Source organism: Nematolebias whitei, chromosome 1 (assembly GCF_014905685.2).
Source record: "Nematolebias whitei isolate Nwh7 chromosome 1, NemWhi1, whole genome shotgun sequence".
Classification (NCBI taxonomy): Eukaryota; Metazoa; Chordata; class Actinopteri; order Cyprinodontiformes; family Rivulidae; genus Nematolebias; species Nematolebias whitei.
This window is the reverse complement of record NC_056498.1, coordinates 93898070-93922925: the sequence shown is the minus strand read 5'-3', so window position 1 is coordinate 93922925 and position 24856 is coordinate 93898070. Positions and strand designations below refer to the sequence as shown.

The 24856-nt window shown below is 44.1% G+C and overlaps 2 protein-coding genes across 2 annotated transcripts in view; one reads left to right on the top strand and one right to left on the bottom strand.

Moving 5' to 3' along the window:
* mtm1 (myotubularin 1) overlaps positions 1-24856 on the bottom strand; it is a gene marked incomplete in the record, with an annotated part of 286925 nt that overhangs the window by 54311 nt on the left and 207758 nt on the right. The window contains 4 exon segments of the mRNA XM_037674683.1: positions 2486-2578; positions 2725-2772; positions 2843-2998; positions 3078-3260. Of these exon segments, the coding sequence (XP_037530611.1) occupies positions 2486-2578; positions 2725-2772; positions 2843-2998; positions 3078-3260 (480 nt within the window).
* On the top strand, positions 17911-19661 carry LOC119414159. The gene is made up of 2 exons (XM_037681273.1): positions 17911-18634; positions 19110-19661. Exons 1-2 carry the CDS (start codon positions 18119-18121, stop codon positions 19581-19583), a joined length of 990 nt encoding a protein of 329 aa, XP_037537201.1. The 5' UTR covers positions 17911-18118; the 3' UTR covers positions 19584-19661.

Sequence of the window (24856 nt, the reverse complement as noted above, 5' to 3'; positions counted from 1 at the left end):
GTCCACCAAGCACTGAAACTTCCCCTCAAAGAATGGCTTACTGTTTTAGCAATTCTGTGGGATATAACAAAGCTTGTCTCGGTTGCTGCATCCCTGGATGTGTGAAGCTTGGCAAAAAAGCCTTGCTGCTAGCACAAAGCTAGCAAAGCTTCAGATACCTGTGCCCTTTCAGCATCAGTCAAGTTTTTGTATTTCTGTGTGTTTTGTCTCGTAATGTCGACTCAAATTGTAATCCTTAAACACAGCGATCTGCTCTCCACAAACAAAACACACAGTTCTACCTCAGACTTCAGTAAATAAATATTTAGCAGTCCATTTTTTGTTTAAATCCCTGCACTCTGCATCTATATTAAAGGTTGAATGAATCTACATTTTATTTTTTAGCACAAGTGATCATTTTTGGGGCTAACATCGTCTTGTGAACTGCTCGTAACAACAATTCAATCATGTGCATTGCGGATGTCTTGATTTACGTATTGAGTCATTTTGTACGTGAATAAAAAAAATTCAAAATAAAAGCAATGCAGCTTTAGGCCACACATGAAGCAAAATTAAAAAATATGTTAATTTTGTAATTCCCCTAGCACGGTGGCGCAACTAGTAGAGCTGCTGCCTCTCAGCGAGCAGGTCCTTGGGTCAAACCCCGGTCCAGGGGCCTTTCTGGGTGGAGTTTGCATGTTCTCTCCGTGCACGCGTGGGTTTTCTCCGGGTGCTCCGGTTTCCTCCCACAGACCAAAAACATGCATGTTAGGCTGATTGGTAACTCTAAATTGGCCCTAGGTGTGAATGAGAGAGTGAATGGTTGTTTGCCTCTATGTGGCCCTGTGATGGACTTGCGACCCGTCCAGGGTGTACCCCGCCCCTCGCACAGTGATTGCTGGACATGGGCACCAGCGACCCCCGTGACCCAAAATGGAATAAGCGGGTAAAGATAATGGATGGATGGATGGATGTAATTCCCCTTATGGGGGCCAGTCAAAGTCAACCAAAGGGCTGCATGTGACCCTTGGGCCATACAATGCCCAGGTTTGCTGTATTCATTCATTCCAGGCTCTGATCGAGGCGGCAGCTTCAATTTCTCCTCCCCCGTTTTTTTTTCTTCTTCCTGCTCTGCTCTCTGTCTGTCTGAAGCGCCTGGGTCTCATCTCCCGAACATAAATTAAGAAGATTATAAACTTGGTATCGTGGGCGTTCAACTTTATTGATAAGACTTTTTCATCAAAGCGACAAGGTCCTGGGGAATCGGCATGTCCAGCTGAGACTCACGCTGTGGGGTACGTCATGGATTCGTGGGGAGTGTGGCAATCGATGTGCATTACAGTACTGTCTCAAGAAGATGTTGAAAATGTTTACATATTTGGACTTATGATAGCAGGGACTCTGCTTTTTGGCATTGGCGGGGCTCTGTTTTATCGACTTTTGAAGAAGACAGTTGGAGCAGTTTTGGCCATGGAAAAGCTTCCGAGTCAGTGTGAAGGCTTGGTCCTTGCTGTGGGAACTTTTAAATCGTTTGGTCTACGAGCTTAACGGTAAGGTGGAGGTAATTGAGAGTCGCAGACCACCTGCGGCTTCTGGGACTCGTCAGCGTGGTGGGTTCGACCTTGAAGGAGACACATAGCATGGATCAGTGAAATTAAATTCCACAATTAGGCTTTTTCGGAACCAGAACGCCCAGATGGACTCAAGGCTGAAGAAAAAATCTGTCTGCCTGAAGAAAAACAAATATTAAGCTTATCTAATCTGACTCCCAATGGCCTCGGAGACAGGCTGACTATCAAATTTCTCCTGGGACATGAATACCCAAGGACTAAAGCTTCATCCTGGATAGAGAGATGGTTTGAGAGAGGAGTAAAGGAGGCCATCTTTGTGAAAAGAAATCATCCATCATTAAACAGGGGTGGAGGCCTCCATGTTCAACTGTTCCCCTCTTACAATGCTGTTATTGCTAGTATCACTCAGTCCCCTGTGAATAGTGAATAGCCATCAGGGTTCTAATGATCCATCATTAGGCTGATGGCCCTTCTTGATCATGTGAGCAGCTGGTTTTGGTTGTCAGCAGCAAACTGGTTGATCCACTACGAGAAGGTGCTATTAATAAGACTGAGTTGAATTCAGCACCTCAGACTGAGGAAGTCTTTCGGATGAAAGACTAAACGTTTCTACATTTATTAATTTTTTTGTTTTTTTTTGAATATCCAGAGGACCAGATTTAACTTTTTTAGATTTTTCTACCTGGATTATTGAGCATGCATCAGGATATACAAAATTACGTTTCTCTTTTATTTTTCTGTATAGATTATTTATGTATGTGTGACTGATCTGGTGTGGGAGGGTGATTTGTTCTGTGTTCTTTTGTTTTGTTTCGTTTGTGTTCTTGAAAAAAAAGGCAGAGACTTAATAACAAGACTTTCTTTAAAAAAATACCCAGTTGCTCATGAAATATTTTGCTAACAAACAACAAAGGCTTCATTCTGAGACCACCAACCTGTTTGGTCATCTGCCACACACAGTCGATGAACTGAACAAAGACGGGAGATCTGTCCTGATCTGCGTGGTTCTTATCCCCATGACCTATCCTCTGAACACACACACACACACACACACACACACACACACACACACACACACACACACACACACACACACACACACACACACACACACACACAGCATTAGATGTCAGTGGTCAGCTGTCTGTGTGTTGAGGATGGAGGTGAATCTTACGGAGGAGAACTTGTGTCCAAAGCTGATCCATTCCTTCTCAATCAGCACCTGAAAGCAGAATTGGAACCGTGAGCCATCAATCTGGGTCAGACTCCCCAGGCTCTGTGGACACACTCACCTGGAACCCTCGGAGGGTTCTGTAGTGGCTGTCCAGCATCAGCATGGCAAGGGACGTGAGCTGGGCGGTACGGTCCCAGCCGTCACTGCAGTGGACCACCACAGAGTTCCCATTAGAGACCTTATCTGCTACCTGGATGGCCCCGGTCAAAACCAGCTGCACACAGATGTTTACATCTTTACACAAGAAGAAGAAAGCCCAGGTGGACCCAGTGTACAGAGCTGGTTTCTCTTACTTTGACATGTTCCAACCAGTGTGTGGACTCCAGACTGGACAGCCAGTGGGACTCCTCCACGTGAGGGTAGACAATGTCTTTGAGCTTCTTCAGGGACTCCCTCATTACGTGGATGTTCTGGATGTCCAGGAACACCAGCTCTGCGTTCTGGTACTCATCGCCCTCATAGCCCCCTCCAGTGGCCTGTAGTTTGTAAACACAAACATCTTTGATCAAGCAACCACACACACCCAGCGGTGGGTTTGCGCACACCCAGCTGTTGGTCTACGCGGTAAAAAAGAGTGAGTTCTATTTCATTGTGGGGCTTGCCCTTTAAGTCACGCCCACTTGTGGGTGTAACCCCGCGAGCCAATACTGAAAAAACTAGTCCACGCTCACCAAGTGTGTGGGCCCCACCTCTGTCTGGACCCATCGTTCTACTCCCCATTTTATTCAGCCAGCGACGCAACACTTGGAAAGGAAAAGAAAAAGAAAACCAAGAACAGAAAAAGATGTTAGCGGACAGGATATGTCCGCTGCTCCAAACGGCGCAGTCTGCCAACTGCCTCAGGGCAGAACACGCAGGTATGCTCTCATCTTTTTTTCTTTCAGAGCTAGGCAGGTCTCAAGACGTTTCTGCCTTTCATTTAAGGAGTTAGCGAGTAGCCTCACTCTCCCCCTCTCGGTTAGAGGGCTGGAGACAGGACTGTTGACGACGGGTTGTTTTTCTCCCTTCCAGCAATCGGCATGCTTGTTTGTGTTCAGCCCGGCATATTTAGGAGTGTCAAACGCTAACCCTAGCTGTGCTGGAACCAGCCCCGGCCTAGAATCGGCGGGGCATTTAGCTGTCTCGCTCTCTAGTCGCCAGAACTCAGTTTGACCTCGTGTCTAGCATGTCGATATAATGTCGGGTGCAACTTCCCAACCATTAAGATGAAAAACACTTGTTCATCCTCTAGAGCAAGCCTGTCGGCTGCTTTTTTCTGGGGTCAGAACGGCTCGGCATGCCGAGTGACAGCCGCCCCCTCTCTTTTTTCTCCCAATGACCAGCTCTCAGCTAGATTCACTGACGGTTTTCAGTGCACATTTCAGGTAAACATAGCAGCCTCATAGGGCTGTATACCGAACTGAGGTTCTTTTATAGCACCGACCGAACTGTGTCGGTCGGTGTATGGATTGAAACGTCACTCTTTTATCGGTGTCAAGTTTCAGTATTGGCTGTAACGTGTCACGTGGTTTCAGCACGCCGGCAGGTAAAACATAGACATATAGCAAACAGACTACGTGCTTACACCCAGAGCTGTATGTCTATAGTGCTGGTTACGCCCACAGACGGGGTTCACGTGTGCAGCACTTGTGTTGTCGAATGGCTTCAATTTATGAGAAAGTTTCTCCGTGTTTTTCTGCAAGGAGAGAGAAGAACAGCAGCCTCCCCCCATCCCCCCTCCTCCTCCTCTCAGTGTGAAAGTCAGCCATGTGTGTTGAACGGCTTGATTCATTATCTCCACGATCGGACTCCTCTTCATCAAAGAACTCCGAGGACAGAGCTGTGTCTGGGATTTCAGCTGGTAAATTTAAGTTTGTTAATGTTACTTCAGCTCAGTCCTTCTCAAATAGTGGGGGGCGCCCCCCTGGGGGGGCCCGGGGCAATGCCAGGGGGGGGCACATGTGACCCTAGAAAACATGCTTATTTTGCTACAGGGAGTAGGGTCCCCCCCACCACCACCATTTTCATTTTGTTGCGTGCGTTCCTAATAATAAAGTTATGAACAAATATGGCTGCCTTGTTGTTTTGGGAGCCATGCATGAACTGTGTTGCTCCCCTCTGCTGCTGACACGATAAATAAACTCCTACCATCTGTAACCTCCTCCGTCCTCCGCTGCTGTTTTTATGTCCATGCGCTCTGGACTGGACGTCACTCACAGCTCGCATGCAACAAAGAGTAAACTGAAAGCGACAGCGACACCTGCCTCCTCTTTCCTCCTTTGCGTTGACAACATGTTTTAGTTTAATCGATGAGTTTGTCAAAGCACAATTTATAAAAGTAATGCTTATTAAATGTTAGGACTCTATTCTTTGCTAACAAAATTAATTCACCTCCTCAGTTAAGCTGCTGTTCTATTTCGTATAGGCTTCGCCCTTTAAGGCTGTCGCTGATAGGTTTATCCCGATATGCGAAGCATTGCACTGAAAAATTTAGTCCACGCCCACCTGCTGTGTGAGCCCCACCCGGTCCGTATAAATTACGTTAAGAGCAGGTAATCGGCTCCCATTTTTTCTTCAGCGAGCTAATAGCACTGTCAGAAGAACGAAGAAGGAAAGTTGTGTAGATGACCAACCTTTGTTAAGAATGCTTGGTCCGTCACGTCGACCTCCGGTCGTCCCGATGAGCTCTCCTCCCCGAGGAGAAGCTGACGAGCAGTCTCGTTTCAAGGTAAGCTCCGAGGAGTATTTCTCAGTGACAGGTCGCTACACGCTGGACAACGCCATCTTGCAATTTTCTTCTTATCATCGACCCTTGGAGCGAATCGGATGGTTCCTATGGGACAGGCCACGTCAACTGCAGCCCCCCGCTGCTCATTCCTTCCTGGAGAGCGTAGTTTTGGTGGAGGGAGGCTGAGCGAATGCTCACCTCATCCTACCTCGTTTCGCATCGGCGATCACACTGCTCCCGGCCGACGGCACCCTCTGGGGTTGCCCGGCGTAATCCAGGAGCTGCTGGCATGAAGAGACCCTTTTTTACATCCCACGCCTTTCCCGCCAGTTCGGATGACCAGGCGGGAAGGTTTTTTTTTTTTTCTAGGCTCCATTCCGGCTCACCGTCCTGATCCATCTGGCTTCGGTTTCCCAACAAGACGTCCTACGGGACGAGGCCACAGCCAGCTTTCCTGGTAGATTGGGGGGCCGGTCTCCACGGTCCACGCCCATCTCCAGAGCAGGGGTTCACCGAGTGGAAATTCCCTCAGTGCCCCCTGGAGCCGAGCCTGACGGAGGCTTCATTGGAGCAAGATGTCCAGGTGGACCAGCGTCCCGCGCCTCCAGTTAGCGTAATCCAGATGGTGACACCGCTCTCCAACTGAGCTCACCAGCATGCGTTCCAGACGGCCGTAGCGAACAGCACGTTACGCTGTTGGCGTACACGTTCAGAGGTGGGAAGAGACATACGCTCCCTCTGCAGGGCAGCTGACGTCATCCCCAACCGGTGCGCCTCTTTTGCTGTCTGCCGGCCCACATCGCAGCCGGAGAACGAGGTCCCAGAGGTTCTCTTGGCTCATCACTCCACCTTCCTCTCAGTGGAGCGGCATAAGCTTTTTGTTGGAGGGCCTTCATCAGTGAGAGATCATTTCAAGATGCTCCACGGCTGCACAATGCCTCCCCAGCTCTGCTACGCCAGTCCCTCCCGTCAGACGTCCCTGGCATCTGGAAGTTCAACTTTTTCCGAACTCTGCCAACAGGGGGGCTTCTAGGACAACAAACCACTGAGCTCAGGGGAAGATAACCAGGTGTCCGATTGCTGGATGTGTGTAGATGACACGATGTAGAAATAAACATCATTTTATGATGAAGTGTCTTTTAGCCAGGCTGGCAGCACGGATGATCTGACAGCGGCCTTATCACACACACTGACCACGAATGAGCCTTTTAAGGTCGTTTCATTCACTGCCAGTGGTGCCAACACGCGCTCCCGCGGCACAAGCAGCCTTCACCTATAAGGCGCTGTGTTATGAAAGCGTGCACGCAGCTCTCAGCACCCGCCATTCACGTCCTCGTAAACGTGAGACCGCGGTACGAGCCCAGTAACGTATCTCGCTCTTGGCAGGAGCGACACGCGTTTTCACAGGAGTGGTGTCAAACGCGCGCTCCCACGGCATCAACAGTTTCACAAGCCTCACAGCGGCTCCGCTCCTTCATCCTCGAAGGTTTTCTGAATTAATACTGCAGCTCGTGGAATCACTCAAAAGCTCACGTGATTCGCAGCCAAGAATGAACGTGTTCTGCAGAACGAGCCCAGTGGTAACCTCGCCCCACCGATGCCACGCGCTGCTTCCTGACCGCACTAGCGTCAAACGCGCGCTCCCGTGGCAATCCTCGTTTAAGACGTCGCATGAATGAGGGCGCGCACTCACGACTCTTCAGGGCACGTCGGCTCATACGTGCACCCGCTCCCGGAGCGTTTAAACGGAGCAGCGGCACACAATGTGAGCACAGCACAGATGAGCTGCGCCCCGCAGCATCAGCAAATGCACAAACGATTTGCATGCTCGGGGGCGCATGTTTTTTTTCTTTCTTCTTCAGCGTGCACCAGCTCACATCAGCATGCATGTGAGTCAACAGCATAAACGCGTGCCCGCTTTATAACTTTATAAACGAGTGGCAATCAGCGCGCGCTCCAGACGGATAGGCGAACCGTTTTCATCAGGGGATTCACGCTGCAGTACAGCTCAAACCCCGGTGCGGAGGAACTCTAATAACGTTTTCTGTCATTTCTAGAACAGATCTCGTCCCCTCTCGCAGAAGCTCAGGAAATTCTGATTAAAATGTAATTTCCAGAGTCTCAGAAAAAGAGGAAAACACAGGGTTCCTCTCTCGTCACTCCCTGGTCCCAATGAACCAGAAAGATGAGATTTATTCTAGATTTGTCAATTTTGAACTGTGAGAAACAACTTCCATTAATGTGCCCGAGCCGCTCTGCAGCCGCCGCACAGAGCAGGGAGGAGAATTCTGCTTTATCTGGACATCTGCTGCTGCTGAACAGTTTGTACAGACAGGTGGCAGCAGCACAACTCACGTGAAACTGGTTGAGTGATATCAGCTGTTTTTCCATCAGCAGACCTACGTCACACATGTCAGACTTCACAGAGGCACACACATTTAATGAGCTGTGGGGGCGCTGTGGTTCTCCACACAGCAACTCATTTAAATGTTTTTGGAGTGTCGCACGGGGTTTTTGAATGTGATTCAACACTTTGCCTCTGTGTTGCGGAATCATCAGGGTTTTTTGATTCACACACAGTAAGTGACTGTTGCATAAATAACTGGCAGGAGATGTATGCGCTCAACCCATGTGCCACATTGTGGGACAGATGCTGTGTGAGACACACCCAATCTGCTCTCCATTGGAGTAGGGTACATCTTCTGTGTTCTGAACAGGGGACAGATGTGATGTCCCAAGACGGTCCTTTGCAGCACAGGGACCGGGGACCTTCCATCCAGAGATGATGGCTCAGACGCGGCAGAAATCCTGCGAGCGGCTGTGGACCTGTTTCAACACGAGAGAAGGCTCGATGTCAACTATAATTATCATGGAGCCATGGGATGATCCACCGCTAGGGGTGGACGTGTTTGCTCACAGCCTGTGGTCATAATGCTTCTTCACCTCCCTCACTCCCTCTGATATCACGGTTTTCTGAACCGAGCTCAGGAGGAGGGACTGACAGCTCCTCTGTCCCAAGTGCGTGAACGCATCATGGTCCCCAGTCCTACGACACTTGTTATCGGGGCGATCGTGGAAACTGCCGTGGAGGGAGGTCGCTCTCCTCCAGGCGGGAGGAGCGATCAGGAGTTAATCAGAATAGGCCAGCACCAGTGGACTGGCTGCTGTGTGGATCCTTTTGAGAGGATGGATCTCTCTCAAGATGTAGTGCGTACGATTCAGGATTCACGTGCTGCAACCACCACAGCGCTGTTCACATCAAGTGGTCAGTTTTTCAGCGCTGCTGTACAGAGAACGGTGTAGAGGCCATTTCATGTTCACTAGGTGGTGTGCCGTCCTTTCTGCAGCAGCTGATGGACAGAGATCTGGCGTTCAGCTCGAGTAAAACGTTCACTGCGGCCATTTCTTCCTGTCACGAAATTTTCGACACAGAACAGTTTTAATCATACGCTGATGAAACGTTTTGTAAAAGGTGTACAGAGAAGGCGTAGAAGCCACATCATGTCCACTGGACGACGTGCAGTCCTTTTCTGCAGCAGTTGATGGACAGAAATCTGGCATTCAGCACGATTATCGTATGCTGCAGCCATGTTTTCTTCTTGTCTCGAAGTTGTCGGAGCCAGAACAGCCTTTAATCATCCTCTGACGGAGCGTTTTGACTCAGATTGAAATAGCAGCTGTGGGCTTATTTGCGACACGAGAAAACGCCCAGTGTCAATTATGGTTTTCTCTGAGCCCGCGAGACGAACCACCGCTGGGGGTGGATGCGTTTGCCCACAGCCCATGGAACAAAATGATTCTGTATGCGTTTTCCTCCACCTCCTCTGATATTACGGTTCCTGAACAGAGTTCAGGAGGAGGGATTTACAGCTCTCCTGGAGGCCCCCAAACGTGTGAACGCACCATGGTTCCAAGTCCTGCAACACCTGCTGTCAGGGCGCCCGTGGAAACTGCCGTGGAGGGAGAACGATCTCCTCCAGGCAGGAGGAGCGATCAGGAGTTACCCAGAAATAGGCCAGCACTTGTGGGTCTGGCCGCTGAGCTGATCTGCTTAGAGAGGATGGGTCTCCCACAGGATGTAGTGCGCACAATTCAGGTTTCACGTGCTGCATCTACCATAGCGCTGTACACATCAAAGCGGACAGCTTTTCAGCGCTGGTGTACAGAGAAGGGTGTAGAGGCCACCTCATGTCCACTAGGTGGCATGCTGTCCTTTCTACAACAGCTGATGGACAGAAATTTGGTGTCCAGCACGATTAAAACGTACGCTACAGCCATCTCTTCCTGCCACGAGGGGTTCATAGACAGAACAGTTTTTAATCATCCATTGATGAAGCGTTTTCTAATGTTAATAAGGACAGTCGTGGCGGAGAGTTTGGGGGGGGGGGGGGGGGGGGTTTTTTTTTGGTGGGCGGGGGGGGGGGGGGGGGAGCATAACAGAAAATAATTGAGAAGCACTGCTTCAGCTTAACACGTGCATCGCGGTGAATTAAACTAGAATCCATGTAACGCTAACTTTAAGATATTAGTGTGTAGCTTTATTTTATCTACGTAGCAAGTTAAACTCAGAAGCTAACTAAAGATTGACAGTAACTGATGAAGCTTAGCTTGTAAAAATGTGCTCATCCATCGGGTCAGCTGCTTAAACAGTTCACCTAATGTTCACTGTTAATGTTCTCCTCACACGAGCCTCTGACCCTGAGCGGTCGTTTACTCAGCGCGTATTTTGAGTGCATCCGCAGCTTTCCCTCTGCGGTTCTGCTGATGATTTACACAACACCAGTGGCCCCCCTCTTTGAATCCGGAGGTTTCTGAATCCACCTTCCAGAGTGGAAGTTTTTCGCTGACAACCAGCTGATAATGTAAACATCTCCCGCTGAGGCTTTGCCTTAAACCATATACGCACACGCGGACCCGCGCTATATTTATATCAACATGGCGGCGGACACACTGCTTTCTGAACTACGACTGATGGAATATATTTTTAATCTCGTAGTTAATCTATGTCAGATTCCAGGTGCTGTGACCGACATCTGTGTTGCAAGAGACACAGTCTGATCCAGTTCTAATATCACTCTTTATAGAACGAGGCACGCGCACACGTCGCGCTGCACTAGAACATACTATGTGCTAAATAACAAGTTTAATAATAATAAACAGTATTTATCTGAAGTTTGTGACATATAATGAAGCTATCTGGACATTATGTAATTCAAAGTCGGTGATTAAAATTATGCTAAACAAAATGCATGTTATTAAAGTTGAAAATGAAGACATCAAGTTTAATTTTTATTTTATTTATTTATTCAACACCACAAACTGTATGTCACACAAACACTGATAACTAAACTGAACACACTATTAAAAACAAGTGAACTGTAAACTGCATTAATGAACTGGACTCTTGTTTTCATCCTGGATGTCCCACGTTGTTCATCTGGCTCGTTCAGGAAGTCACTCCTTTGATTAATGCAACTTAAAACATTCAATGGATTGAATAAAAGAACTGAGGGGAATTTTAAATAAATAGTTCATCCAACATCTGTCTCTTCGACGTCCTCCTGCAGTTCATCTGGGCCGAGCCTCATTCAGAACCGGTCCGCCTGGTGGACGGACAGCTCCTTCTTCTTTCAGGAAAAATAAAAACTCAAGTTGGTTGTTTTGTAAACCAAGTAAACACAAACTAACATTATTAAGAACATTTGATTTACCTGCAGTAAATCAGATATTGATGATCACGGAATAAAGTCAGACATCGTCGGCTCCGTTCTGGTCAACTCAGCGACCGGTGTGGAGCTGTTAGATGAAGCGGTCCCGCTTGGCGTCAAATCTGTCGACTCTTATCCAAAATCCAGCTTTAACTTGTTGTTACGTTGTTGTTAGCTCATTAACCCAGAAAAAACGGCATGCCAAGGCAGCACGCATGCGCATTACGGTATGGTATGGAATAAAGTTTATTCATTTTAAAAAATACAAAACAATTCCATACCAATATAAAAAAATACAAGAGATTTAAAATGAAAGGCAGCTCAAAGAAGAAAAAATCTTATTATATCTGCACCTTTTTTCAAACAATTAGTTCAATCATAATAATTTTCAAGTAACAGAACAAAATGAATAACTCTTTTTATTTTTTCTAATTCTAATACAAAAACACACTAAGCTACTTCATATATATATTTTAAACAATTCAGCTTTGATCTTTTTCTTAAATGTACACATTGACTTGGCATTTTTAACATCACTCTCTAGACCATTCCACAATCCAACTCCTTGGATTGAGGTAGACCTTCCCTTCAGACTAGTTCTGAATTTTGATTTGACAAATATCTCTATCCCCTTAAGATTATAACAACTTTGTCTTTTAACGAAATTTCTTTGGATATTTAATGGTAATGTGTTATTTTGAGCCCTATACATAACTGATAAAATACTATAATCTACCAAATCATGGAACTTCAATAACTTCAGTTGATAAAATAATGTGCTTGATGGGTGACTGTAATGCTTTCTAGTGATGATTCTTACAGCTCTTTTCTGTAAAATAAAAATAGGTTTTGTAAATGTTTTACACGCTTTCTCCCAAGCATCAATGCAATAGAATAAATGTGGAACAATGATTGTGTTATACAACATGTACAGAGCTTTATCAATTAATAATTCCCTGACTTTTTTTTTTTTTTTAGATTATTTTTAGATACAGATTTAGAAGGTACAAAATTCACAGCGCCAACTAATGACCCGGCATGGTAACTACAGCGAATTCGGGAGGGCGGGAGGGAATCCTCCGGATGCATGTAAACCCAAAATCCGACCGTGTCTACGCAAATCTTTTCCTCTAATTAACATACGAAAAAGCCTACGTTTCCCCCCATCATGTCCATGTAAATAGGGCCTGAGGAGGACAGACAGACAAAAGAAAAGTGAGGTGGGTACCACAGAACAGTCGCAAACTTTGTTGTTAAAAGTTTGCTGCCTTTTTCTACAGTGGAGGCTCCATGGTGGAGGTAAGTAAACTTTAAAGGACGTTGTTGACAGTTAAGCTTTTATTTCTCAGCCTAGATAATGCTTTTTGAACAATAATAACACAACCATTTTATTGTTGATGTTTTGTGTTCTAATGTCAATTAGGGAGATGATAAGAGCTCAAACCCCAGAGAAACACGGAGAAAATTCAGGTAGAGACACAGAGGTGCAGAAGTCTGTCATAAACCCTAACCTCAGTGAATCCAGTGACCTGCTGGTGGGATTTAAGGGACACTATGTCAGTGCTATCAAACTTGACAACCAGGTATCTGTGTGTGCTGCAAGCATCATCCACACCCTAAAAGTGAACATTTTCTACTGTTGGAGACACCATCAGCCAGGAGTGGGCTTGTTTGTGTCCAAAGAAAGCAGACATGTTGATTTTTCTGAAGAAAATCTGTTAAGTGAAAAGGTCCTCAGTGTGTAGCAGTGAGCATTAGACACGGACGTGTCACTGGTTTGCAACTGTTCTTTTGACCTGGACATTATTTGTTTATTTTTATGTAAGACAACTGCCTGGAATAGAAATACCAAAGTTAAATGAAAGCTGCAAGCAGCATTTAAGGCCATCACAGCAAGGCGCTGCTCCGGCCTCACGGCGACTGCAGGAGCTCCAGCAACTCTGTCCAGTCACCATCACGAACGCTCTCGCTCCCATCCCGCGCCCGTTCACCGGGGAGCGCATTTGCCTAACCTTCGACATCACCCGCGAGCGCTCCATCAACGCCTCCCAGTCACCGTCGCGAATGCTCTCATGCTATTCCCGCACGCGTCCACCGGGGTGCGCCTCAACTTTACAATCGCCTTCCGCCCATATCAGCATGAAAGGGGGCGCACTTGAGTCATATGTTAAACCACAATATCAAAGTGTTTAGACATGTTCACCGATTATGCACAAAAAATCTGGTTCCGATCATATGACAATAATTCACTGAGATTTAACTGTTGGAATAATCTAGGGGACGAACTTGAATCAAATGTTAAAGAACAATACCAATGTGTCTATAAGTGCTCACTGATCACACACAATCAATCTGGTACATATTGGATGATATTACACTGAGATATAACTGTTGGAATAATCTAGGGGCGTACTAGAGTCAAATGTTAAACAACAATAACAATGTGTCTAGAAGTGTTCACTAATGACGCACCCAAAATTTGGTGCGGATCTGATGATATATCACTAAGATATAACTTTAAGAATAATCTAGGGGGCGCACAGGAGTCAAAAGTTTAAAAACTATCCCAATGCGTGTAGAACAGTTCACTGATAACACACAATAAATCTGGTACAGATTGGCCGATATATAACTGAGATATTACTGTTAGAATAATGTAGGGGCGCAATGGAGTCCAATGTTAAAGAACAATACCATTGTGTCTAGAAGTGCTAACTGATCATCCACAATAAATCTGGTACATATTGGATGATATGTCACTGAGATATAACTGTTGGAATAATCTAGGGGGCGCACATGTAAACATGATGGTTAACACTAGGACTCCCAGCATTTTCAAATGACTCCTTCTTCTACCAGAGACTGCCAAATGGCAGTTGGAGTAATTTGTATCCCATTAGACCACCTTTTGTTGTGTACAGGTAATGCTGTCCCAGGCAAATGCTAACCGGGGGGGATGGGTGATAGTGTGAACGATGTTGATACTCGGAGAAGAAAAAACCCTTGATTGTATCCACCTCCAGGTGGATAAAAAGTCACATCACAACATATATTTCACTTACTCTGTTTTCAGAGAAGCAAAGATGGCAAAGGTTTACAGTGCAAAGCAGGCTTTGGATATGATTCTGAACCATGTTCTAAGCTTTTTTATTGTTTTCTATTGTATGGTGTCGATAAACCTGGTGTCTGAAGTGATGATGCATGGCAGACGACCAGCTTTAATGAAGATGAAGCCTGATCAAAGGTTCTCCTCAGCAGCTAAAAACAAAAGGACTGAACTCCTGCTTTAAATCAAGCTAAATATGATAATGTGTAATCAAAAGTGTTTTACTATTGTACTAATAATCAACAAGTAATCAACTAATGAAATGTATTGATTTTTAAGAATTGTATAATCCATTGTATGATTGTGTGATTTACTTGTGAAGTGTTGACGTTAAAGAGCAGTTCTGAGGCCTCATGTAACAGTAAACAAGTCCAGACATGCCCGTCTAGGACAGGCCTGGGCTTGCCTCGAGCAGTAGAAAGGAGAACAGAGGGTCAGGAGGTTCAACTTTGCCTCTCTCATGATGACGCATTTTTGAGCAAAACAAAGTTTGGAAAGTACCCGAAAACTGGTCTGAACCGGTTGAGGTGCAAAATAACAGACAAGTTACTGGAAAAAAGATTATGTAATTTTCCAAAACCCCTCCTTAAGAGGAGGAGGAAAAAAGAGGTCTTTAAATACAGACTGAACGGATGAAACTTGGTGAATGCTGAGTCAAAGCTGAACTGGAGAGCCGAGCAGAGGGAATCACAGGCGAGAGGCAGCTCGTCGGATCAGAAGGAGCCCAAAAAGGAGTTGGATTTTACCAGTCTTGAGACGATGTTGGAAGTTAACTTTTCTTCACTCAGATGGGATTGGATTTAAGCTTTCATTCATCGACACTTGAACTGGATGAGCTTCCTACTTCTATTAATAGCTTGATCTGGGCCCGTCCAAAATTCTGATTTCTCTAATTTGGAATAGCTGCGCTTGTCTTCGAGGTTCGGCCGGTACCTCTCTCCTAGGGGACTGGAAATATGCCCTTACCATCACAGTGACTCACTAAGGGTCGCCTCAGAATCATGGTAAGCAGACGACCTCATTCTTACTCTGCTCTGACTAAATTATTTCATCAAATTGGAAGAATAGCATACAGGATAAATTTAGGAGTACTAAATTGGTTACTGGTGAGACTTGCTCGTAGGTGCTTCTGGTTCATGAGGGAGATGAGGGAGAATATCTTTTGGCTTGATTTGTGAAAGGTCTATGTGAAGGCAGTATCTATAAATCCTCAAGGGCTCTTGAGGTTTAGAATTCCTCAGATAGTAGTCATCGCCCCACTTAGGGAAGAAAGTGTATCCTATGTACTCATGAAATTTAATCATTATAAAATTGTGCCTGATGCTGTATCCCCTGCCAAACTATTGATTAAAGCAACGCAAAATGAATAATCCTAGACTATTATTTCACCCTTATTGAACAAAAACATGGTAATGCTTGGTTCACTTAACAACACCAATAAAGGAGGTTTTGAAAGGTTCATTAGTTATTGAGTGACAACACCCTTGTGCCCATTTCCAGGGCCCTAAAGATTACCAGAACAGTTAACAATTGCAACGCTAAAGTAAGAGGTGAGCGGCCACAACGCGAGTTTCTCTGGACCAGAAGATCCATCCCTGCTGCTTGGAGGTTCGAGGTAACAGAGTGAGATCAGGGTGTGACTCACGGATTTAAGGTCGTTAATATTCTGGATGAATCACCTCGTCGCAGCCTTAATGAGGCTACTTTAGACAGCTACAGGTAATACTACGGCGCTGAAGTAAGCTTCCGGACCCCTTGGAGGACAGGCTGCAAGCAAAGGTGCTTATCGCTACTTCCAGTGGTTACCTTTGCTTACCGGAAAGCAAACAATGGGTGTACACATGTTTATGTTATGTTTTCATTTTTACTTTATTTGTGGGTGTACACAGGTCTTATGTCTTATGTAATGTTTTCATTTTTACTTTATTTTACTTTATTACTATTCGCACCTTATGTCGAAGCAAATTCTTAGTTTGTGAACCTCGTTCATTGACATGGCAATAGTAAACTGATTCTGATTCTGATGTCAACACCTGTGACTCCGAGAGAGAAGAAATTACTCTTGAGCTGAGTTCTGACTCTGAAATTTCTTCTGGTAAGATTTCCTAAAGTCCTTAATTTCCTACATTTGTTTGCCGGTTATGGCTATTGTGGTTTTGGAAGAGACGCACTGCAAAAAGTACCATCTTGATAAGTTAAAATTGCTCAAGAATATGTATTTTGACCTAAAACAAGACAAATGGCTTGATAAGATGTTTTTACTTAGGGTTTTATGAATGTTTTAGTTAAAAATGTTTTTTTTTCAAGTAGCTGAGGGTTTTTTGTATAAATTTATGTAAAAATATCTTAAGCTACTGGCAAATTTTTAAAAGACAAAATTACTTTAAAAAGGTTTAAAAAATCAGAGCTATTTTGACTAAACAATATGCCACTTTTTTCCCATTCATTTAGTTTATTCATTAATTTTCATTAAAAACAAAGCAAATTTATGTACAAGAAAAATATATACAACTGAAGAAAGAAAATAAAAGAAAGGCAGCAGAAAGAAAAAAAATCTTTTAGTATCTGCTCCGTCACACCATCAAATCAACCCAAAAAATTTAATCTCCACATAACAAAACAAAAAAATAATTATTATTATTTTTGCAGTGTGAAAAAAATCCTACATTAGTACAAAGGGGGCATAGTTGAGATGTTTTGGAATTACAATTCAAATATTATGTTTGTGTCAGTTTCACATTATTTCAACCTTTCACTAATCAAATCTCAAACATATGGTCCTGTAGATGAGGAGAATTCACCACCTCCAGAAAAGAGAGGACGCATGGAGACACACGAGTGGCTCACAGAGACGGCAAAAGATGGCAGTGTGGTGTGAAGAACAGATCGGAAGACCTCTGCATCACAGCCCAATTGAATGTCATCCCACGGATGGAGAACCAACTGCTTTAGCCAGAAGAAAAGTGTCAAGTCGCTTACAGAGTTTCCTCTGTTTCATCTCTCTGGAAATGCTTCGGACCATACAGGAGTGGACTGTCCAGCATGCATGCCAGTCACAGCATGAAAACTGGTTCATGGCCCTCCCTGAACTAATGGCATTCATTGCAATCCTCATCCTGCGAGGGATTGTTCGCCTTCCAGCGGTGCATGACGTATGGTCTGCAACACTGGGAGTGCCCTCCATCAGCAAGATTATGGCTTTTGTTATCATATTGTTGCATGCCTGTTTTATATTTTATTACTTGCGTACTTAGATTTATATAAAATATTTTGGACATCCGCTGTGAGAAGCAAAGTAAGAATTTCATTGTACATGGAAACAGGGTAACATGTGTCTTTAATGTGCATATAACAATGAAGCTTTTAATTTTGAATCTAAATTTCTGGTAACGTAAATTTTTAAAAAAAAATTTGGGGGGGAGGGGGGGTTCTTCAAACCATAATAATTACAGAAGTTACATTGAAGTTCCTTTGGACCAACTTGTTGCTGAGTAGAGTGTCTTTAGAGTTACTTCTTGCAAATGTAATGGCCTCATTTACATAACAATGGAGGCAAGCGGGCTGAATTTGAATGAGGCCCTGTACACACGTAGCCTGGTGTTTGAAAAAACGAATATCCGCGCAAAAAAATATCGCCGTACATACATGTTCGGATAGAGAAAATGATCGTCTACATGAACCCGGTGATGTTCACCACAGAGCGTTGTAAAGAATATGCCCAACCCATAGGAGGCAGTGTAGTGCAAAGGTGAAACGTATATCAGCAAATCACAACCCTTCAAAGCAACCACAACTTCCTGTTAGTATTGAATCATGGCGCCTGGAGGTTCGTTTGTGTGGACAGACCGCGAGGTTGAACTACTATTAAATACCGTGTTGGAGTACAAAGTTAATAAAACTCAGGAAAATGTCGACTGGGAATCCTGTCAGAACAAGTATGTTGATATTTTAGCGGTTTTTTTAGAGCATTACCCAACGGGGTCCTCCGACGAGTTTCCCCATTCACATGCCGACATCACGCGCGGGAATTTAACAACAAAAATGAAAGCAGTCCGAGGTAAATATCGCCATGCTGTTGATACAGGACGCAGGAGTGGACACGGTCGAGTGGTTCTTCTGTACTTCGAACTGTGCGAACAAATCTGGGGTGGCTCTCCAGCTAGTACTACCATATCCTCCGGTATTGAAACAGCTGACCTGGATCATTCTTGGACCCTACCCTCACCATCCACATCTTCTTCCTCCACTACCATGGATGTAGCAGACACAGGGTCTGATAATGAAAGCAGTGTGGGTCCTACTTCAAAGGAGAGGAGAGACCTGCTTGATGTACGTATATTTTTCTGTCCATTCCTCATAAATAAAAGTACTTTTGCTGTAAATGTTCATCTGTTGGATGTACTATAATTCACGGAACAGGTTTGTTGAATTGTGTTGCTATTAAAAATACAGTTAAGGCAATATGTGTGTTAAAAATTATGCAAGAGTTGAGGTGTGTAGTGGAGGCTGGAATGTGATGTTTTTTATATTTTACTGTGTACGGGTTGCTGATTTATTTTTATTATTATTGCAAAAAAGAAATGACACCATCATGCTCTTACTCATCTCATATTATGTTAGGCCTACATATTCATTAGTTTGATGGGGTGGTGGGTACAAAATACACTTTAAGACATATAGCAAACATTGGATACGCTGTTATTACATATTGTTATGTAGAAGTGATGTGAAAAGTACAACATCAACATGATCCAGGTTTACTTTTTTATGTTTAATTGTGATGATTTTCATTTCTCTTTTGAAGGCAAAACTAAAAGGACACAGACACGACCGTCTGAGGAGAAAGCTGCCTGCTGAGACCCAGTGGCTGAATGCTCTTGAGGAAGACCAGCGTGTGAAAAAGAGACTGGTGGAAATCATTGAGACATCAGAACAAAAAGCATCCGAAAACTATTCAAAAATGTCCAATACACTGGAAAGACTTACCACATCGATTGTTGATGGGTTTTCTCTTCTGAAACAGGTCATTCATGCACCTGCACAACCACCACAGTACATGCCATATGAGCCAAGAGGTCCGATGTATTCGCACACAATGGCCCACCATTCTGTCCACCAAAACTCAGCAAATTACCCATACCCAAACAACTCCACTTCTGACAGAACACGTCAAAACACAAGACCAGGAAACACTATGAACACTGAAGCTGTGTTCCACACACCTGCTGAAGCCACTGACCAATTTTCATTCAGTCAGGCCCTTTTTAATGACCAGTAGAGTACTGTTTTATACATCGAAACAAGTCTGGTACAGTTAAGTATATACAAGTTCCACTTTTGCACAAGGTTGCACACATGTCAGGTTGTTAATCACAGTGTTATTTACTCTGACAGTGTTTTTTTTCTGTTTGCTATCTTTTTATACATACTGTGAAAAGCTTAAAATGTAGCAATTGCACAATACTTTAACTATTTACATTTTTGTTACGTGAATCTTTATAAGAGTGGTGATCTAGTCCAGTCCTTGGGAGCTACTGCTACTTAGATGTATTTCTCCAAAACACCACTATCAAATACATACTGATGATTGAAATCAGCTATTTCATACTGGTTTGTTGAAGAAAATGCAGCTGAAATGTACCTGTGGTAGCTCCCAAGTTATGGACTTGGGCATCACTGATTTAAAAGTGTACAGTAACTGTGCTGCTTTTCTCCCATGTTTAAAAAGCTTTATCTGTTGTAGATCTGTTATAATCTGATCTGTTCATAAATGAAACACAAAATAAGAACATGTTAAGTGTGTTCGTTTGAATAAATTGACAAACATTTTAAAAGCAAGTTTCTTTATGTGAATTTTTGTGAATATGACATTTATCAGTTACAAATACAGTCATGTTCATCAGAAAGTATTGGCAGCACTATTTAATACACTACAGGTCCAATTTTAAGAGAGAAAAGTAAAATCATTTCACTTAAAAGTCTGTCTAATGAGCTACAAACTATTATATAATGTATCTAAATCCTGGGTGGTAGCTTTTCATGCATTAATAGAATGAAATGCAATAACATTGCACAAAACAATTTAAAAATTCTCTAACATACATGGTGCTAACTATAACGTTTTTTTATGAAAAAACAACGCAGTCTGCTAAATAGTTCACAGGTTTTTGTGTTTATGGATCCAGACACTGAGTGAGGACTCTCCTGACCCGCTTTCCTTCTGCTGCCAAGCTGTCTCCTCTGACCACTGGCTGTGTGTCCGGTTGATTGTTCCTGTCATGTTGAATAGCTTCAGTTATTCTGTTTTCATCCACAGTGTCTTTTGATGCCTCACAAAAATTGTGCAACACAAAACATGCATATATAACAAATGGAAGATCGTTCATATTGATGTCCATGGCTCTCCTCAGGGCTCCAAATCGGGCTTTTAGTCTTCCAAATGCACATTCAATCACCATTCTAGCTCGGCACAACGAAAGTCCAAAGTACTGCTCCTGAACATTGCTTCCTCCGTTAGCATATTCTTTCATCAGGTAAGGTAGAAGTGGGTATGCAGGGTCACCCAGTATGTAAATGGGTATAGCGTCTTCGTTCTCCACAATTTGTCTTGGACAGGGGGGAATCTTCATGTTTTTCAGATTTGTGTTTATTGTGGAGTTAGCAAAAACTCTGGCATCATGCACACTCCCTGGCCATTTCACAACTACATCAATAAAGCTGTACTTGTAATCACAGGTGGCTTGTATGTTAAGAGAAAACCTCCCCTTCCTATTTAGGTACTCTGTAGAATTAGCTGATGGCTGCTTTATCTCCACATGAGTCCCATCCACAGCTCCAAGGCACTGAGGGAGACCATAAGCCTGCTCAAATCCCTCAACAAGTGCACGCACAGCAGTCTCTGTTGTTGGCATTTTTATGTAAGATGGTCCCAAGTACACAGTTATAGCCTTACACACCTCTCTAATTATGTTTGAGACTACTTGTCTTGATAAGCCAAATGCATTGGCCGTTTTACGCAGTCTTCCCTCGTCAGCCAAATAATATAGCGTGCATGCAACTTTTTTGACCACACAGACTGGAGATCGCATTACAGTACTCTTCCCTTGAATGTAAGGAAGGAGTAACTCCGAGAGCGACAGTAATGACGACCGTGACATTCTGAAGTTCTCACGCCATTCCTGTGGGAGAACAATTTCCTTCTCAAAGTTTTCCCACCAGCCAGCAGTGCGTCCAGGTCTGATCCAAAACCGGCGACGGCGACGCTGAATGGCGGTATTGTGCCTCCGTATCGGTAGGGATAGTTGCTGTAAAAGAGCTGAACGCCAAACGCTTTTTCTCCTTTGTAATTCCATCTGTTGGAGCAGTTGTGCTTGTAAAAACAAGCAAGCAAAAATTGCCTGAACCAGCGTTACAATTAGTACTTCCCTAAACGCAGTCATTTTCCCTCCGAATGAATGGGCAAACAAAAACAATTGTCGCACATGTGACGTCAGCGCCGCGCTGCACCATCTGTCGCAGACATAATGCGCATATCTCCGGTTCCGAAAGTCCACACGCAAACCCGAAAGAGGAGATTTCTCAAATCTCCACTTTGGTCGGAGTTTTTGTTATTATTCGTTTATAGTTACATCAACCGGAGTTCACGTGTGGATGAAAGGCCACACCGCATGATAAACTATTCGGTTTTCCTGATATCCGGCTACGTGTGTACAGGGCCTGAATTTCAATTTGAATTCTTTCTAAAGTCAAGTTCAAACCTGCCAAATGGCAGTTCCTTGGGATTTAAAGGTATAACTGCCAAATGGCAAAGGTTTGGGAGTTCTAGTGTTAAATGGTTAAATCATGTTTCTTCCAACTGTCTAAACTGAAGCCCTTATTGTCCAAAAATAACCTGGAGACAGTAATACATGCATTCATTACATCTAGGCTTGATTACTGCAATTTGCTCTTGTTTGGTATCAGTCAGAACTCCATAGCACGACTACAACTTGTCCAGAATGCAGCAGCTTGATTTTTAACCAGTACAGGCAAAAGAGAGCACATTACACCAGTTTTGGCCTCACTGCACTGGTTACCGGTTCACTTTCAAATCCAGTTCAAAATACTCATGTATGTCTACAAATCACTGAACAGTTTTGCGCCCCCATCTCTCTGATATGCTACAACCGTATGTCCCACCACGTCCCCTGAGGTCAGCGGACCAGTTGCTCCTCACAGTTCCAGGAACTCGTCTTAAGCGTAGAGGTAACAGGGCCTTCTCTGTAGCAGGACCAAGACTCTGGAACGAGTTACCTCTGCTTGTCAGACAGGCCCCCTCCCTCTCGGTTTTCAAGTCCCGTTTAAAACCTCACTACTATTCGGTAGCTTTCAACACCAGATGATCTGTGTTTTGAACCTGTATGCTCCACACTGGTTTGTCGTCATTATCTGCATCGTTTTTATGTCTATATTCTGATTTACTTCATTTTGTGTATTGCTTTGTGTGTTACCTGTTGTTCTGTCTGTATAGCACTTTGGTTGGCCTTGTCGCTGTTTTAAGTGCTCTATAAATAAAATGGTATGGTATGGTATGGTATGTTAAACAACAATATCAATGTGTCTATAAGTGCTCACTGATCACGCACAATAAATCTGGTTCAGATCGGATGATGTTTCACTGAGTTATAACTGTAGGAATAATGTAGGTGGTGCTGTGGAGGCTATTGGCCACTTATCATGGATACCTGTTCAAGGGGTGGATAATGATCGATCATAGTGACTGTGGTGCACCTAGGCTGAAATCTGTGTATTTTATAGCCAAACACATTGCAACGGCGTCACTTCTTGATTTGCCACGCCACGCCCACATCCTCCAACAAAAATAGTTTGCACTTTAAATCAAGTCAGACCATCTTATCTGTCTTCTAACACATGATCATCCTGATTAGGACAATGGTGTCAAAGAGGGAGCATTCCAAGTAAAAAAAAGAGATTTCCTGTTCTGAGGGGGCGAGGCTTTGATGATGTCAAAATATGATGACAGTGGATCGTCGGACATCCAACAGGGATGAGTCATGCCAAGTTTGGTGCATTTCAGTCTTTCAATGTGAAAGTTATAGCGTTTGGAAATTTATGGAGTGAAGCGCAACTTTGAGGCCTGGCCACGCCCCTTTAACAAACGAAAACGCAAGCTTTTGGGAAGTTTACTACCCATTGTGTTAAGGGCATATTAACCAAGTTTGAAGGCAATCACTTAAAATACCTAAAAGGAGTTCATTAAAATTTGCCATTCGAAATGGCCAAAAATGACCCTTTGACCCAAAATGGTCGACTTCCTGTTGGTTTTGGACCAGGGCTCCAAGAGACTTTTTCATAGGTCCTGAAACGATACAAATGTTCACCAATTTTCAGAATTATGGGTCCAAAAATGGCTTGGGGCTGAGGTTTTAAAATATTCTAGGGGGCGCTGTGGAGGCTATTGGGCAATTATCATGGCTTCCTGTTCAAGGGGTGGATAATGATTGATCATACTGATTTTGGTGAACCTAGGTTCAAATTTGTGGAATTTAGAGCAAAACGTATGGCGACAGCGTTACGTCTTACTTGGCCACATCGCAACGCCCACATGCTCCACCCCAAACTGTCAGTGTTGGAAAGCAAGTTACACCAACATGTCTTTGGTCCCTGGACATACCATCATGCTGATCAGGTGACGGGGTCAGATAGGGACCATTCAAGGTAAAACTTTACACTTCCTGTTGTCAGGGGCGTGGCTTAAGTGATGTCATGATTTGACCATTCAGTATTTCAGGGGACCGGATGTGGATCAATCACTTAAGGTTTGATGTCTCAGACAGTTTTCGTGTAGGAGCTATTAGCGTTTCATTTTTCATGGCGAGATGTCAGATTTTGAGGTCTGGCCCTGCCCCTTCAGCATGCTTCGGTTTGCACGGTTTTGATAACTTTTCGTCCCCCATGCCTTTTGACCAAAATGGCCAAGTTTGAAACCGATTGAGCAAAATCCCTAGGAGGAGTTCGTTCAAATGTGGAGGCTGTAAAACACCAAACACCAAAAAGGTGTGAAAATTGGGACGACATTCCAACATGACCGCCTTCCTGTTTATCATACAACGTTGGTGCCAGAGGGTTTTCTGTGCACCTTGGGGAATTGGACAAGTGCACCAAATTTCATGTTTCTACGACAAACTAAGGGTAATGCGGAGGGTATTTTGAAAATTTCCAGGTGGCATTCTTGAGCCGTTTCTGTTGCGATTTTTGCCACTCCCTTAAAATACATAATTTTTCCCCAGTCCTGATGCGTCCACAAAATTTGGTGACTTTTGGGATATGTTAAGGCTCCCAAAACGCCAATTCATTTGGCGGAAAAAATTGCAGCTCGGGCCTGAAAGGAGCGATTACAATAGGCTTTCGCAGCGCTTCATTACATTACGTAATGTATAACGTAATTTTTTTCTTGTGGGCGGCTGTGGCTGAGTGGTTAGAGCAGTCGTCCTCCTATGCAAGAGCTGGGGGTTTGAATCCACCAGCAGTCACATGCCGAAGTGTCCCTGG

Excerpts from the sequence above, each read along its gene's own strand:
- LOC119414159 (XM_037681273.1), top strand. The coding sequence starts at position 18,119 with ATGGCGCCTGGAGGTTCGTTTGTGTGGACAGACCGCGAGGTTGAACTA. Across the intron at positions 18,635-19,109 it reads AGAGGAGAGACCTGCTTGAT|GCAAAACTAAAAGGACACAG; the intron begins GTACGTATATTT and ends TCTCTTTTGAAG.